At 45.2% G+C, this 13,138-nt stretch overlaps 1 protein-coding gene across 1 annotated transcript in view; it reads right to left on the minus strand.

Moving 5' to 3' along the window:
* TFG (trafficking from ER to golgi regulator) overlaps positions 1-13,138 on the minus strand; it is a 123,272-nt gene that overhangs the window by 18,375 nt on the left and 91,759 nt on the right. Inside the window, exon 6 of the mRNA XM_086934502.1 lies at positions 2,064-2,195. Coding sequence (XP_086790628.1) covers positions 2,064-2,195 — 132 coding nt within the window. The remainder of the gene's footprint in view (positions 1-2,063; positions 2,196-13,138) is intronic.

Consider the following 13,138-nt stretch of genomic DNA (forward strand, 5'->3'; position numbering starts at 1 on the left):
ATGGTTGATATAGCTTACATATGAGATTGAGAATAGAAAGTCCAACTATATATAGATAATCTCAAACAATGAAATATTCTCATTTGATTTTATTGGTATATATTATATATATTTATCAATTCTTTTAAGATTTACATATTTTATATTCTTTTTGTGTTTTTCTTTTCTGTTTTCTTTTCTTATAGTTGTTTTTCAATATACCAAAAGTCAGTTAAAAGCATACTAGAAAAAATACATAACCAATGGACATGAGACTGAACAAAATGTTGAAGGCAAAGCGGTAGAGGTCACAACGCACGTTTCGGCTTTTGAGCCTTCTTCAGGTTACCGTCTATTGCTAAAAATTTGTGCGAACTCAAACCTAATTCTTGGCTAGGATGCGACAGGTCAGTCGATATTTAGGGTTTCTTGATATCTTCAAACGCAGGTAGATGAGAGCGAAGAACATATATGTTGTAGTTCGACGGATGGGGGTGACATCTAGGAGTCACTGGATCAGGTCCTGTCCGTTATCTACAGTTTATTGGCACTGGGGTAGTATAGGAATGAACTCGCTGGACATGAAAATAAAAAAGAGGTCTATGAAGATTCTTCACAATTAAGTTATGAGGCAAGTGGATGACTAGGATAAACTATAAAAGCATCAAAGGAATTGTTCATTATCTGGGGATAGCCAGAGAATTGCTTCCCGGAGTTGGCCATTGAACACAGTCTTTTTTAGAAGAAACGACCGACTGACTGAGGACGCTGTATCCAGCGTCCTCAGTCACAGGCGGTCGTTTCTTCTAAATACCGGGAGTTAGAAACCTTCAGCCATTCTCAGCAGATATGGCAATATGAACGTTAATTATTACACAGATCCCAACTCCGGGAAGCAATTCTCTGGCTATCCCCAGATAATGAACAATTCCTTTGATGCTATTATCGTTTATTCCCGTCATCCACTTGCCTCATAACTTAATTGTGAAGAAACTTCATAGACATCTTTTATTTTCATGTCCAGCGAGTTCATTCCTATACTACCCCAGTGCCAATAAACTGTAGATAACGGACAGGACTTGATCTAGTGACTCCTAGATATCACCCCCATCCGTCGACAACTACAACATAAATGTTCTTCGCTCTCATCTACCTGCGTTTGAAGATATCAAGAAACCCTAAATATCGACTGACCGGTCACATCCTAGCCAAGAATTAGGTTTGAGTTGGCACAAATTTTTAGCACTAGACTAACCTGAAGAAGGCTCAAAAGCCGAAACGCACGTTGTGACATCTACCGCTTTGCCTTCAACATTTTGTTCAGTCTCATGTCTATTGGTTATGTATTTTTTCTAGTATGCTTTTAACTGACTTTTGTTATATTGAAAAACTATAAGAAAAGAAAACAGAAGAGAAAAACACAAAAAGAATATAAAATATGTAAATCTTAAAAGAATTGATAAATATATATAATATATACCAATAAAATCAAATGAGAATATTTCATTGTTTGAGATTATCTATATATAGTTGGACTTTCCATTCTCAATCTCATATGTAAGCTATATCAACCATGATCTCCATATAAACATATTTTGATTATATCACTTGGCTATAGACCTTCCTTAACTCAGTTTGTTCCCTATGTATAGCAGGTGCAACAGTAATATAGGGGGCCCCTTTTTTCAAAATACTTGCCGTCATCTTAGTCAATCTTCCTTTATTTAAATGTGCAAAAAAGCTAAAAACTTTGCAAGATTTAAAATAAAATCTTAATACTACTGCATTTAGAAATATTACAAGGATATTTTCTTTGTAAGCACAAGTATATGCCAGCAAAACGACTATTTTATATATGAAATACTACTCAGTAGCCATTTGATATATTAGGAGAACGCAACAGGACAAGAAGAACATTCAACCAGATGGATTACAGCAATGGCTCTGTTCAAAGCTCAATAAAGCTCTCAACTGAGCTCAATTAAAAAGGAAAATTAACCAGTAACATCTCGGAAGAGCCAACGTCTAATTATTAAGTACTTTTCAAAAGTGCTAGCAAATGGTAGGTTTCGGACATATCTGACCTGCTTGCTGCTGTGCCCCTGCATACGAGGGTGGCTGTTGTGACTGGCCTCCTGATGTGTGAGCAGCAGATGAAGAGGATGCAATGCTGTCAGGTGTAGTTGAGCGTTCTTCAACAGGCGCACTTGGGGGTCCTAAAAGAAAAGAAAACCTTGAGAATGATACATAAAAGAAGCAACACAGATAAAAGCAAATGATAAAACTAATATTCATACACTGAATTAAAAATGTAAGGGAAAAAAGGAAATACCTTTGATAACTTTTGTCCATCATAAGAAAGGATTAGTTACTTACCTGTAATCCTAGTTCTCTTCCAGGGGTATCCTCATCAAAGTCATAAGCATTAGAATATTCCCGCCCATGCACGGGACCCCGGAAACAAAATATTATATGTGCCACACACATACACACATACATACATACATATATAAAATTAAGCAATTGCAGCCAAATAAAACAGAGCTGGAATATGCTGTGGAGAATTTCCACCTTACATGTGTATTAGCATTAGAAACATGAGAAACAACACCAATGCTTGTTTAGAAACTGTTTTAATGCTTAGAAAGCAGTAGAAATTCTTATCACACTGTAAGCATATACAGCTCCCAGGCTGCATTGCAAATGCCCAGTCTAAAAAAACTGAAAAGCTAACCTGTAGCTGCATGTACTAAAACTGACGCTGTGCATTTAAGGCACCTCTGCCCCTAGCTTCCCATCATGCCTCAGGGGTTACAGTTAGGTCAGTTGTTCTTTTCGGAGACTGAAAACTAAACCATGGTAATAACAGGTTAAAACATCTCCTACTTAATAAACAAAGTCCTTTGCCCGGGAAGGCGGGAGGGTTGCTTATGACTTTGATGAGGATACCCCTGGAAGAGAACTAGGATTACAGGTAAGTAACTAATCCTTCTCTTCCAGGGGATCCTCATCAATAGTCATAAGCATTAGAATAGAGTAGCGAGCCTCACCTCATCCCTGCGGGCAAAGGAATCAACAGATAACATTCATATCCGTAGGCCCAAACAGTAGGCCTTATTCTACCCAAATAGGTTTCTCAAGGAGGCTTGCCCTACTTGAGACTCCGCTCTGGAATCAGACTCTAGGCAATAATGCCTTGTAAAGGTATGGACTGATTTCCATGTTGCAGCCTTGCATATTTCTGACATAGGAATGTCATGTAAAAACGCTATTGTGGCTGCTTTTCCTCTAGTGGAATGAGCTTTGGGTGATTGTAACAAAGGTTTGCCAGCTAGCTGGTATGCTAGCCGGATACAGGAGACAATCCATCTGGAGATGGATCTCTTGTTTGCTGCAAACCCCGTCCTCATTGGACCATAATTGACAAAGAGTTGGTCTGTCTTTCTGGTGTCCTTCGTCTTCTCTAGGTAAAACTTTAGAACCCGTTTAAGATCTAACGGGTGCAACGACCTCTCAGCTGGGGTCGATGGGTTAGGAAAGAACGAAGGAAGGGTAATCGTTTGATTTATATGAAATTCCGAGACCACCTTTGGAAGGAAAGATGGATGAGCCCTCATTACTACTCTGTTGTGGTGAAACACAGTGTAAGGTTCCTTGGTACAGAGTGCTTGTATCTCGCTAACCCTGCGAGCAGAGGTTATTGCCACCAAGAAGGCCGCCTTCCAAGTGAGATGCTGCAAGGAGGCCTTGTGTATAGGCTCAAACGGTGTAGACATCAGCCTGGAGAGAACCAGGTTCAACTCCCAGGGAGGAGAAGGATTTCTCACAGGGGGATAGACCTTCTTTAACCCCTGAAGGAAATCCTTAACCACTGGGACTTGAAAAAACGATGTTTGTGTCGGTGATTTCCTGTACGCTACTATTGCGGATAGTTGAACCCTAATAGAAGCGTATTTCAACCCTGATGTAGCTAAGTAAAGGAGGTATGGAAGGACTACCTCTTCTTGTCCTTTGGTGGGATCAAAGCCATGGTCCTTACACCAAATGAAAAATCTTTTCCACTTGAACGCATAAGACGCCCTTGTGGAAGGTCTCTTTGCCTCTCTTAAAATATGCATACATTCCGGAGGTAGATTCAAGTGTCCATATTGCAAGACCTCAGGAGCCATGCAGTCAGGTTCAACGACGGGAGGTTGGGATGCAGGATCCTCCCGTTCATTTTGCTCAACAGGTCTGGCCTGCACGGCAGGCGTCTGTGTGGACACAGCGACAGATGTAACAGATCTGGATACCACCATTGTCGCGGCCAATCCGGAGCAATCGGGATCATGCCCATGCTCGATCTGATGGAGCTTGGCCACCACCTTCGGAATCAGCGCTAGAGGAGGAAACGCATAGCCGAACATTCCTGTCCACTCCAGCAGGAGAGCGTTCCCTTGCGTCCCTGGCCGGTGGAACCTGGACGCAAAGGCGTGGCATTTGGCGTTTTCGTCGTCCGCAAATAAGTCTATGTCTGGACGACCCCAGCAACGGAAGAGTTCTTCGACTACTTAGTCGTTTAGCACCCAGTCTGGCTGATCTTCGAAGTGCCTGCAGAGCGCGTCTGCTTTTGTGTTTAGCTCGCCTGGGAGGTGCACTGCCACCACCGACAGTCCCCGAGCCAGAAGCCAGTGCCAGATTGTCTGGGCCTCCAGAGACAGAGGGCGAGAGAGTTCCTCCCTGCTTGTTCAGATAGAACATAGTTGTAGCGTTGTCTGTCTGAACCAGGATTTTGTCCGTTGTTATTGCTGGAAGGAACGCTTTGAGCGCCAGATGAACTGCTCGAAGTACCAGCATGTTGATGTGATATGTCTGGAGGTTCGTCGACCAGCGACCCGGAATCTGAAGATGACCCATGTGAGCACCCCAGCCTTCCAGAGATGCGTCCGTTACCACAGACAGCGAAGGAAGAGGTTACTGAAAAGGGACTCCCTGCAGGACATTCCGAGGGCGAGCCCACCACTGTATTGAGGTCAGTGCTGCTTGAGACAGGATGATTCGATCCTCCCAATCTCCTGTCGCTTGGTCCCACTGATCTTCCACAGACTCTTGTAGAGGCCGCATCCTCAACCTGGCGTTTGGTATTAGGAAGATGCAGGACGCCATGGAGCCCAACAGAGACGCTACTTCTCGCACCTTTGGACAAGGAAACCGAAGTAACTTTTTGCATTTCTGCCCCATGGAAGATAGTCTCTCCTGCGAAGGAAACGCTCTTCCTAACTTTGTGTCTAGAATTGCTCCCAGATAGTGGATAGTTTGCGTGGGCTGCAGGACCGACTTTTCTGTGTTCACGTGAAGGCCGAGCCTGTGTAGTTGTTGGAGACACAGGTGACAGTCTTTGGTGGCTTGACGAGGGGATGGACTCTTCAGGAGCCAGTCGTCTAGATATGGGTACACAAAGAGACCTTTTTTGTGTAGACATGCCGCTACCACTGCCATGCACTTGGTGAATACCCTTGGTGCGGATTTGAGTCCGAAGGGAAGCACTTTGTACTGGTAATGCTTGTTCCCTACCAGAAATCTCAAGTACTTCCGATGACCTGGTGTTATAGGAATGTAGAAGTACGCGTCCTGTAAATCCACCGAACACATCCAATCTCCAATTTGTAGATGAGGACATATCTGATGAAGTGCCAGCATGCGAAACTTCTCTTTGACCACCACCTTGTTGAGGGTTCGAAGATCCAAGATTGGTCTGAACTTGTCCTCTTGGTCTCTTTTGGGGACTAGAAAATACCTTGAATACACTCCTCTCCCCCTTTGGGATGGGGGAACCTCTTCGATTGAGTTTTTCTTTAAGAGTACGTTCACCTCCCTTTTGAGGAGTTTTAGATGGTACGAGCGAGTTTTTTTTGGAGGAATCTGTTGTGGTCTCTTCCGGAAACGTAGCGCATATCCATTGCGCAGTATATTCAGCACCTACCGTTGTTGCAAAGCACTTCCTCCCACTGGAGTGGGTAACGGCGCCAGAGGAAGCCACTGCTCAGGCCTTGCCTCCTCTAGGCGTGGTAGAGGACTGATGATGTCCGCCTCTACCCGGTTTTCCTCCTCTGTATTGCGCCTTCCCTTGTGGCTTGTTTTGGGTCCATTGAGGGGTTTGAACCCTCTGTTGGCCTCCCCTCTTTTTCTCCAGACCAACCGCCTTCACTGTGTCCAACTCTGTCTTCATGCGGGTCATTTCCTGATCGGCATGCTCCCTGAAGAGTGAAGATCCTGAAAAAGGTAGATTGAGGATGCGCTGTTGGGCATCTGGTTTGAGACCAGTTAAACGCAGCCAAGAAGATCTCCTCGCACATACTCCATGTGAGTAGGCATGTCCTGCTAAAAGGGCGTTATCTGCAGATGAACTAATCATTTGGTTCGCCACCAAACAGCCCTCCGTCACGGTCTCCTCAAAGTCCTTCTGGTCCTCCTTGGGCAATTTCTCTTTGAATCGTTCCATGGAGTCCCATAGGGCTCTATCGTACCTTCCGAGAAGGGCTGATGCACTAGAGACTTTCAGGGATGAAGCTGCTGTGCTGCATACCCTGCGTCCAAGAATCTTGCGTCTTGCTGTCTTTGTCAGGAGGAACTGAAGAAGAAGGAGCGATTGTGTGATTCTTCCTAGCTGAGGCTACTATAACTGTGTCCGCCGCAGGCTCTCCTTTAACAAAGATTGGATCTGAGTCGGCCGGCCTAAGCTTCTTCTGGATACGTGACGGTACCGCCGTGATCGTTGCTGGCGTGAGGAAAACCTCTTTGATTGGGTCCATTATCCCTGGAACCAATGGGAGCAAAGGCCGTGAATATGATTTGTGACGAAGGGTCTCAAAAATCACAGTAGTGGAAACCTCTGGAACAGCCATCTCTATATTAAGTTTGTGAGCCCCCCTTTGTAATACGTCCAGGTATGTGTTGACGTCGTCAAGCAGGGAAGCTCTGGAGCGAGGGCTGTCTGCCAGCGTTGGAGAGTAATCCCCTTTAGAAGATCTAGAAGAAGATGAAGAGGAGGATGATGGCGTTCTTCTCCTGTGGTGAGATTTCTCCTTCCTCACTGGCGATCTTCTCGGTCGTTCTTCCCTTCGAGGAGAACGTGATTCTCTCTGATGCTCCCTTCGTGGAGATCTCGATCTCTCAGTCCGTACCTCCCTTCTCGGTGTTCGAGACCTGGGCTGCTCCCTCCGTGGTGATCGGGAGACCCTGGGGGTATGCGACCTTTCCGCTCTCCTCTCCCGAGAGCGTGATCGGTGCCTGATAGGACTCTGTCTGCCTCTTCTATCAGTCTCTGAAGAGGTGACCTGTGGAGTGGGCTTGCATATCTTCGCAGCCTCCCCGTCGCTCCAGAATCCTTCCACTTGCTCAACGGAGCATTCCATCTTGGCGAGAGTGTTTTCTTTCGCTGGGAAACGGACTTCTACTCCTGGAAGAGGACCTCGATGAGCTAGAGGTACTTGAGGAGGAATGGTGAGAAGCCGATTGCGTCACTAGAACAGTTGAAGGCACTGAAGGAGATTTTCGTCTCACCGGTGTTGGAAGACGTCTCAAAAGTCTTTCCCTCGGCGTCGAACGCCTCTGCGGCGTCGACTGAGTGATAACCTTCGACGTCGAACGCCTCGACGATGACCCGTGGTCTCTCGACGTCGAGCCGATGACGGTGTCTTCTCCCTCGACGTCGAACGGCGTTGCCCTGCCTTCGACGGAGGTCTCGACGTCGAACGGCGTTGCCCTGCCTTCGACGAAGGTCTCGACGTCGACCGACGTTGGTCTGTCGGCGACGGCAATCTACGGTGTCCTGTCGTCGACGTCCTCGACGTCAACCTGGCATGTGGCGACGGCGGAGGATCGGACATCCTCGACGTCGAGCGCCGACGCGCCGTCGACGATGATCCCTTCCTCGACGACGATCGTCCGAGGGGGCTCTTGTTCCTCGACGCCGAGCGCCTCCGTGGAGACGTCGGCGGAGGTGTCACACTCTTCGAAGCCTGTCGACGTTGAGACGGCGAGTGTGATCTGTCTCTCGACGCCGACCGTCGCCTGGTTGACGGCGGCGGAGTTGACTTATGTCTTGACGCCGATCTTCTCGTCGACGGTGATCTCGTGGCTTCTCTCAACGCCGATAGTCGCCTAGTTGACGACGGCGGAGCTTTCTTCGACGTCGGTGAACTTCTTTTCGACGACGATTTCCTCATCGACGCCGGTTCCGACGTCGACGGAGCTTTTTCTCTCAAACTGTCCATCAGATGCTGTTTTTTCAGCGCCGAGCCCGGTGCTGAGGTTGATGGACGCTCTGACTTGCCTTTGGAGGGAGTTCTGGGTCTCTTCGAACTCTTCCTCTCTGTAGATCATCCCCTCATGGATCTCTGGGCCAGACCATAGAGCCTGTTCCTCTCTCTGTCTTTAAGAGTTCTGTCAGATAGATTTTTACAATGTGAACAGTCTTTAGGATCATGATCCTCTGGCAAGCATAAAATACAGACCTCATGAGAGTCCGTTTTTGCCTTCTTGTGGCCACAAGAAGGGCAATCATCAAATAATGAGGGCATCCTGACAGGAAAACCTCACAAAAAAAATCGACTGCTAAGCAGTTATTTACTTGACCCTGATGTTAAAAGTCAAAGTAAATCAAAAAATTGTTCTTTTGAAGATTTTCTGACTGAAAAAGGCAGAAAAGTGTGGAGCTGTGTATCCAGGGTCCTTCCTGAAGGAGCCGGAAAGAACAACTGACCTAACTGTAACCCCTGAGGCATGATGGGGAGCTAGGGGCAGAGGTGCCTTAAAGGCACAGCGTCAGTTTTAGTACATGCAGCTACAGGTTAGCTTTTCAGTCTTTTTAGACTGGGTATTTGCAATGCAGCCTGGGAGCTGTATATGCTTACAGCGTGTTATAAGAATTTCAACTGCTTTCTAAGCATTAAAACCGTTTCTAAACAAGCATTGGTGTTGTTTCTCATGTTTCTAATGCTAATACACATGTATGGTGGAAATTCTTCACAGCATATTCCAGCTCTACTGTTTTATTTGGCTGCAATTGCTTAATTTTATATATATATATATATATATATATATATATATATATATATATATATATATATATATATATATATATATATATATATATATGTGGGGCACATATAATATATTGTTTCCTCAAACTACTTGCCTGGAAGAGTGCGGGTTTAATCACCAAGGACGAATATCTGTACATGAAAAATGATTATCCAACCATTCCCAACATTTACTTTATCCCCAAAGTGCATAAGGACCCTTTACACCCACCCGGAAGGCCCATCATTTCCGGGAGAAACAGCCTGTTGGAACACACCTCAAATTACATTGATTTTTTTTGCAGGATTGTGTAACTGGACTGGCCTCATACCTCAGAGATACAAGTGACTTTCTGGACAAAATAAGGGATTTTCCTTGGAATCCGGGGTTTCTACTGCTAACCTTAGATGTGTCATCCCTGTACACTTGTATTGACCACAGGGACGGATTAAGGGCTTTGGATTTCTTCCTCACCAAAAACAGACCTGCATGCCCAGAGCATAATATGTTGTTGGATATGGTGACTTTTTGTCTCCATCACAATCTCTTCACCTTTAACCAAACCTTTTATCAACAGGTGCGGGGGGTAGCAATGGGGGCCAGCTTCTCCCCCAGCTATGCCTGCATCTTCATGGGCTGGTGGGAGGAGCTGGTCCTAAAAGGGACCCTTGGTGAGTGGTTTGCAAAACATGTTAGAATGTACTACAGGTATATTGATGACCTCCTATTTGTCTGGGATGGTACAAGGGAGGAGGCCCTTGAGTGGGTCAACATGTTAAACATCAATAATATCAATCTGAAATTTACCTGTACTGTTAGTCCAACGAACATTCATTTCCTAGACGTAGAATTGTACATTTCTAACAACACCATTGAAACCAGGCTCTACAGAAAAGAAACGGCTGGCAATTCCATACTTCATTACACCAGCTTGCATCCCAAACATCTTATTCGAAGCATTCCCTACGGGGAAATGCTGAGAATAAAAAGGATTTGCAGCAACCCCGTAGATCTTACCATGGCCCAACGTGAATGCAAGAGCGATTCCTCGCACGAGGATATCCCATGCACATTATTCAAACTGCCATTGACAAAACAATGGAACTGGATAGAACCCTCCTTCTAGTTCCTAGAGCCATTAGAAATCCCCCAACCTCTGCTTTGACCAAACCAGTTGAACCAGTAAGTGCCAGACTTATCGTGCCGTACAGCATCCAAAAAGGCGCGATCAGCAAGATAATCAACCAGAACTGGTCACTAATAAGCTCTGATCCGGTAATTGGCCACAAAATGCCAACCAAGCCCAGCATAACTTACAAGAGAGCCACTTCTCTCCATAACAGTCTAGTTTCCAACTGTCCAGAAGTCATCCCATCCAAGGATTGGCTTAAAAGCTCACGGGGGTTTACCAAATGTCGTACATGTAAAGCCTGTACTTACGGTATAAATAAAACCAGTTACCGTACAGCCTTCAGTAACAGAGAAATTAAGATTTCCAAATCCCTCCATTGCAAAACAGAGTACGCCATCTACATCTTGGAGTGTACTTGTCCCTTACGGTACGTAGGGAGCACAAAACTACCAGCAAGTGCTCGGGTACTACAACATATCAGAGCGATCACCAATTCTGACCCCACCTACCCAGTGGCGAGGCATTTCCGTGAGGTCCACAATAACAACCTGAAGGACCTCAGATATTATGTCGTCGACACTATTCCTAAAACAAAACAGGGAGGTGACAGGGAACGCAAGATGCGCATGTTGGAGACCAGATACATTCTAAACTTCAACAGCAAAAGCCCTGGAGGTTTGAACAATACTGAGGATTTACATACATGTTTATGACTTACTCTTTTGATTCATACTACCCCCACCATGAAATGAATTAATTTTTTCTGTTACTCATTCTGTCGCTCCCAATACGTTTTGTTAACCAGCCCTCTGTATCCTTTTCCAGTTTCGTTCTCATTCTTCATATTTGCATCTGGTGCTTTCAATTGAAAAACTGTACCAGACAATCAAGTCTATATTCCTTTCTACCTAGAAATAGACTTAGAAAACAGCCCAGTGCAACTGCCTTAAGCCTCTCACCCAATCCTGCTTATTCAGGATTTTTTATTTGAATTCAATTTATTTTATTTTCAGGATTATCCTCACTTCAATTTTGAGCACTTTATGCACTTTCTGAAATATTATCCAACTGTGTTTTACAATTGATTGCTCAGCAATACATAGTTTTTTTTTCTATCAAACGGCATTTAGGCCGTTACTCATTAACATGACCAGTAATTGCCAAATACGCATTGTGTAAATATGTGAATTATAAATGCTTGTATATACATGATCATATATTTTTGTATATATATGTTAGAGAAACTATTTTTCTACTTCAGATGTACATATATCCATATATTTTTTCATGATGGGACATTATTTATTCAAACCTTGAATTAGAAGTATTTATACTGTCATTTGTGCATTTATGCGTATACACTTTTGAAAATGCATTTATCTCAATGCAAATCGTTTTTTAAGATTACTGGCATTTCTGTATAAATTTAAACGTTTAATTGTTTGCCCTTCTATTCAGTTGGTCAAAGCAACATTATTTGAAATGTTCCTGGTATTTTACAAAGCGCAGTCTATCCTTTAAAATAGCGCTTTATGTTGCTTGTTTTACACTTTCTTTTATGTCACTCACACTTGCAATCAAGTGTTTAAAGTGCTAGCCTTTTAAAAGGTCCAGTAAAAACTGTTAACGTTGTCATGTGATCAAGCCACTCCGGTGGTGAAACGCGTTATGGCGGACTTATGAAAGAATAAACGCTACTTGCTTTTTGCACATATCCTGGGTTCGTGAAGGAACTTTTCAACATCGTCAAGGAATTTACCAATCCCTCGGCCAACTCCAACGACATCACCCCCTCTCAAACCCTCTGCGACTCCCTAGCCTCATTCTTCCACAACAAAATCGCAGACATCCACAACAGCTTCGACAACCAACCCGGAGACCAACCCACCCAACCATATGCTGAACATTCTCCCCCCTTGAACACCCTTAACGACTGGAACCCAATCTCCACTGAGGACACCATTCGCCTGATGAATTCCATCCACTCAGGATCCCCCACAGACCCATGTCCTCACCACATCTTCAACAAAGCAGACTCCGTCATAGCACCGCACCTCCGAGACGTCATCAACTGCTCCTTCAACTCCGTCACCTTCCCGGAAAGCTGGAAACACGCTGAACTCACCGCCCTTCTGAAAAAACCCACAGCGGACCCCACCGAGCTCAAAAATTACCGCTCCATTTCGCTCCTTCCATTCCCGGCCAAAGTAATCGAAAAAGCTGTCAACAACCAGCTCGCCGCTTTCCTCGAAGCCAACAAATCCCTCGACTCCTCACAATCTGGCTTCCGAGCAAAACACAGCACTGAGACCGCCCTCATCGCAGCAACAGACGACATTCGAACTCTACTGGACAATGGAGACACAGTCGCCCTCATCCTCCTCGACCTCTCTGCAGCCTTCGACACAGTCTGCCACAGCACCCTTTTACAACGCCTCAGAAACATCGGAGTACAAGGAAAAGCACTTGAATGGATCACCTCGTTCCTCACCGGAAGAAGCCAGAGAGTCCGCCTTCCACCATTCAAGTCCGAGGCCACTGAAGTCATCTGTGGCGTACCACAAGGATCCTCACTCAGTCCCACCCTCTTCAACGTATACATGAGCCCCCTCGCGACCATCGCCCGCCAACACAACCTCAACATCATCTCTTACGCGGATGACACTCAACTGATCCTTTCTCTCACCAATGACCCCAGCACCGCCAAAACTAACCTACACGAAGGAATGAAAGAAGTTGCCGAATGGATGAAACACAGCCGTCTGAAACTGAACTCAGATAAAACAGAAGTCCTCATCTTAGGTACATCCCCCTCTGCATGGGACGACTCTTGGTGGCCGGAAGCCCTTGGAAAAGCACCCATCCCGACAGACCACGCACGGAACCTAGGCGTTATCCTGGATTCTTCACTCTCAATGAACAGACAAGTCAGCGCCGTATCCTCATCCTGCTTCAACATTCTTC

Source organism: Lissotriton vulgaris, chromosome 8 (genome assembly GCF_964263255.1).
Source record: "Lissotriton vulgaris chromosome 8, aLisVul1.2, whole genome shotgun sequence".
In the NCBI taxonomy this organism is placed as follows: domain Eukaryota; kingdom Metazoa; phylum Chordata; class Amphibia; order Caudata; family Salamandridae; genus Lissotriton; species Lissotriton vulgaris.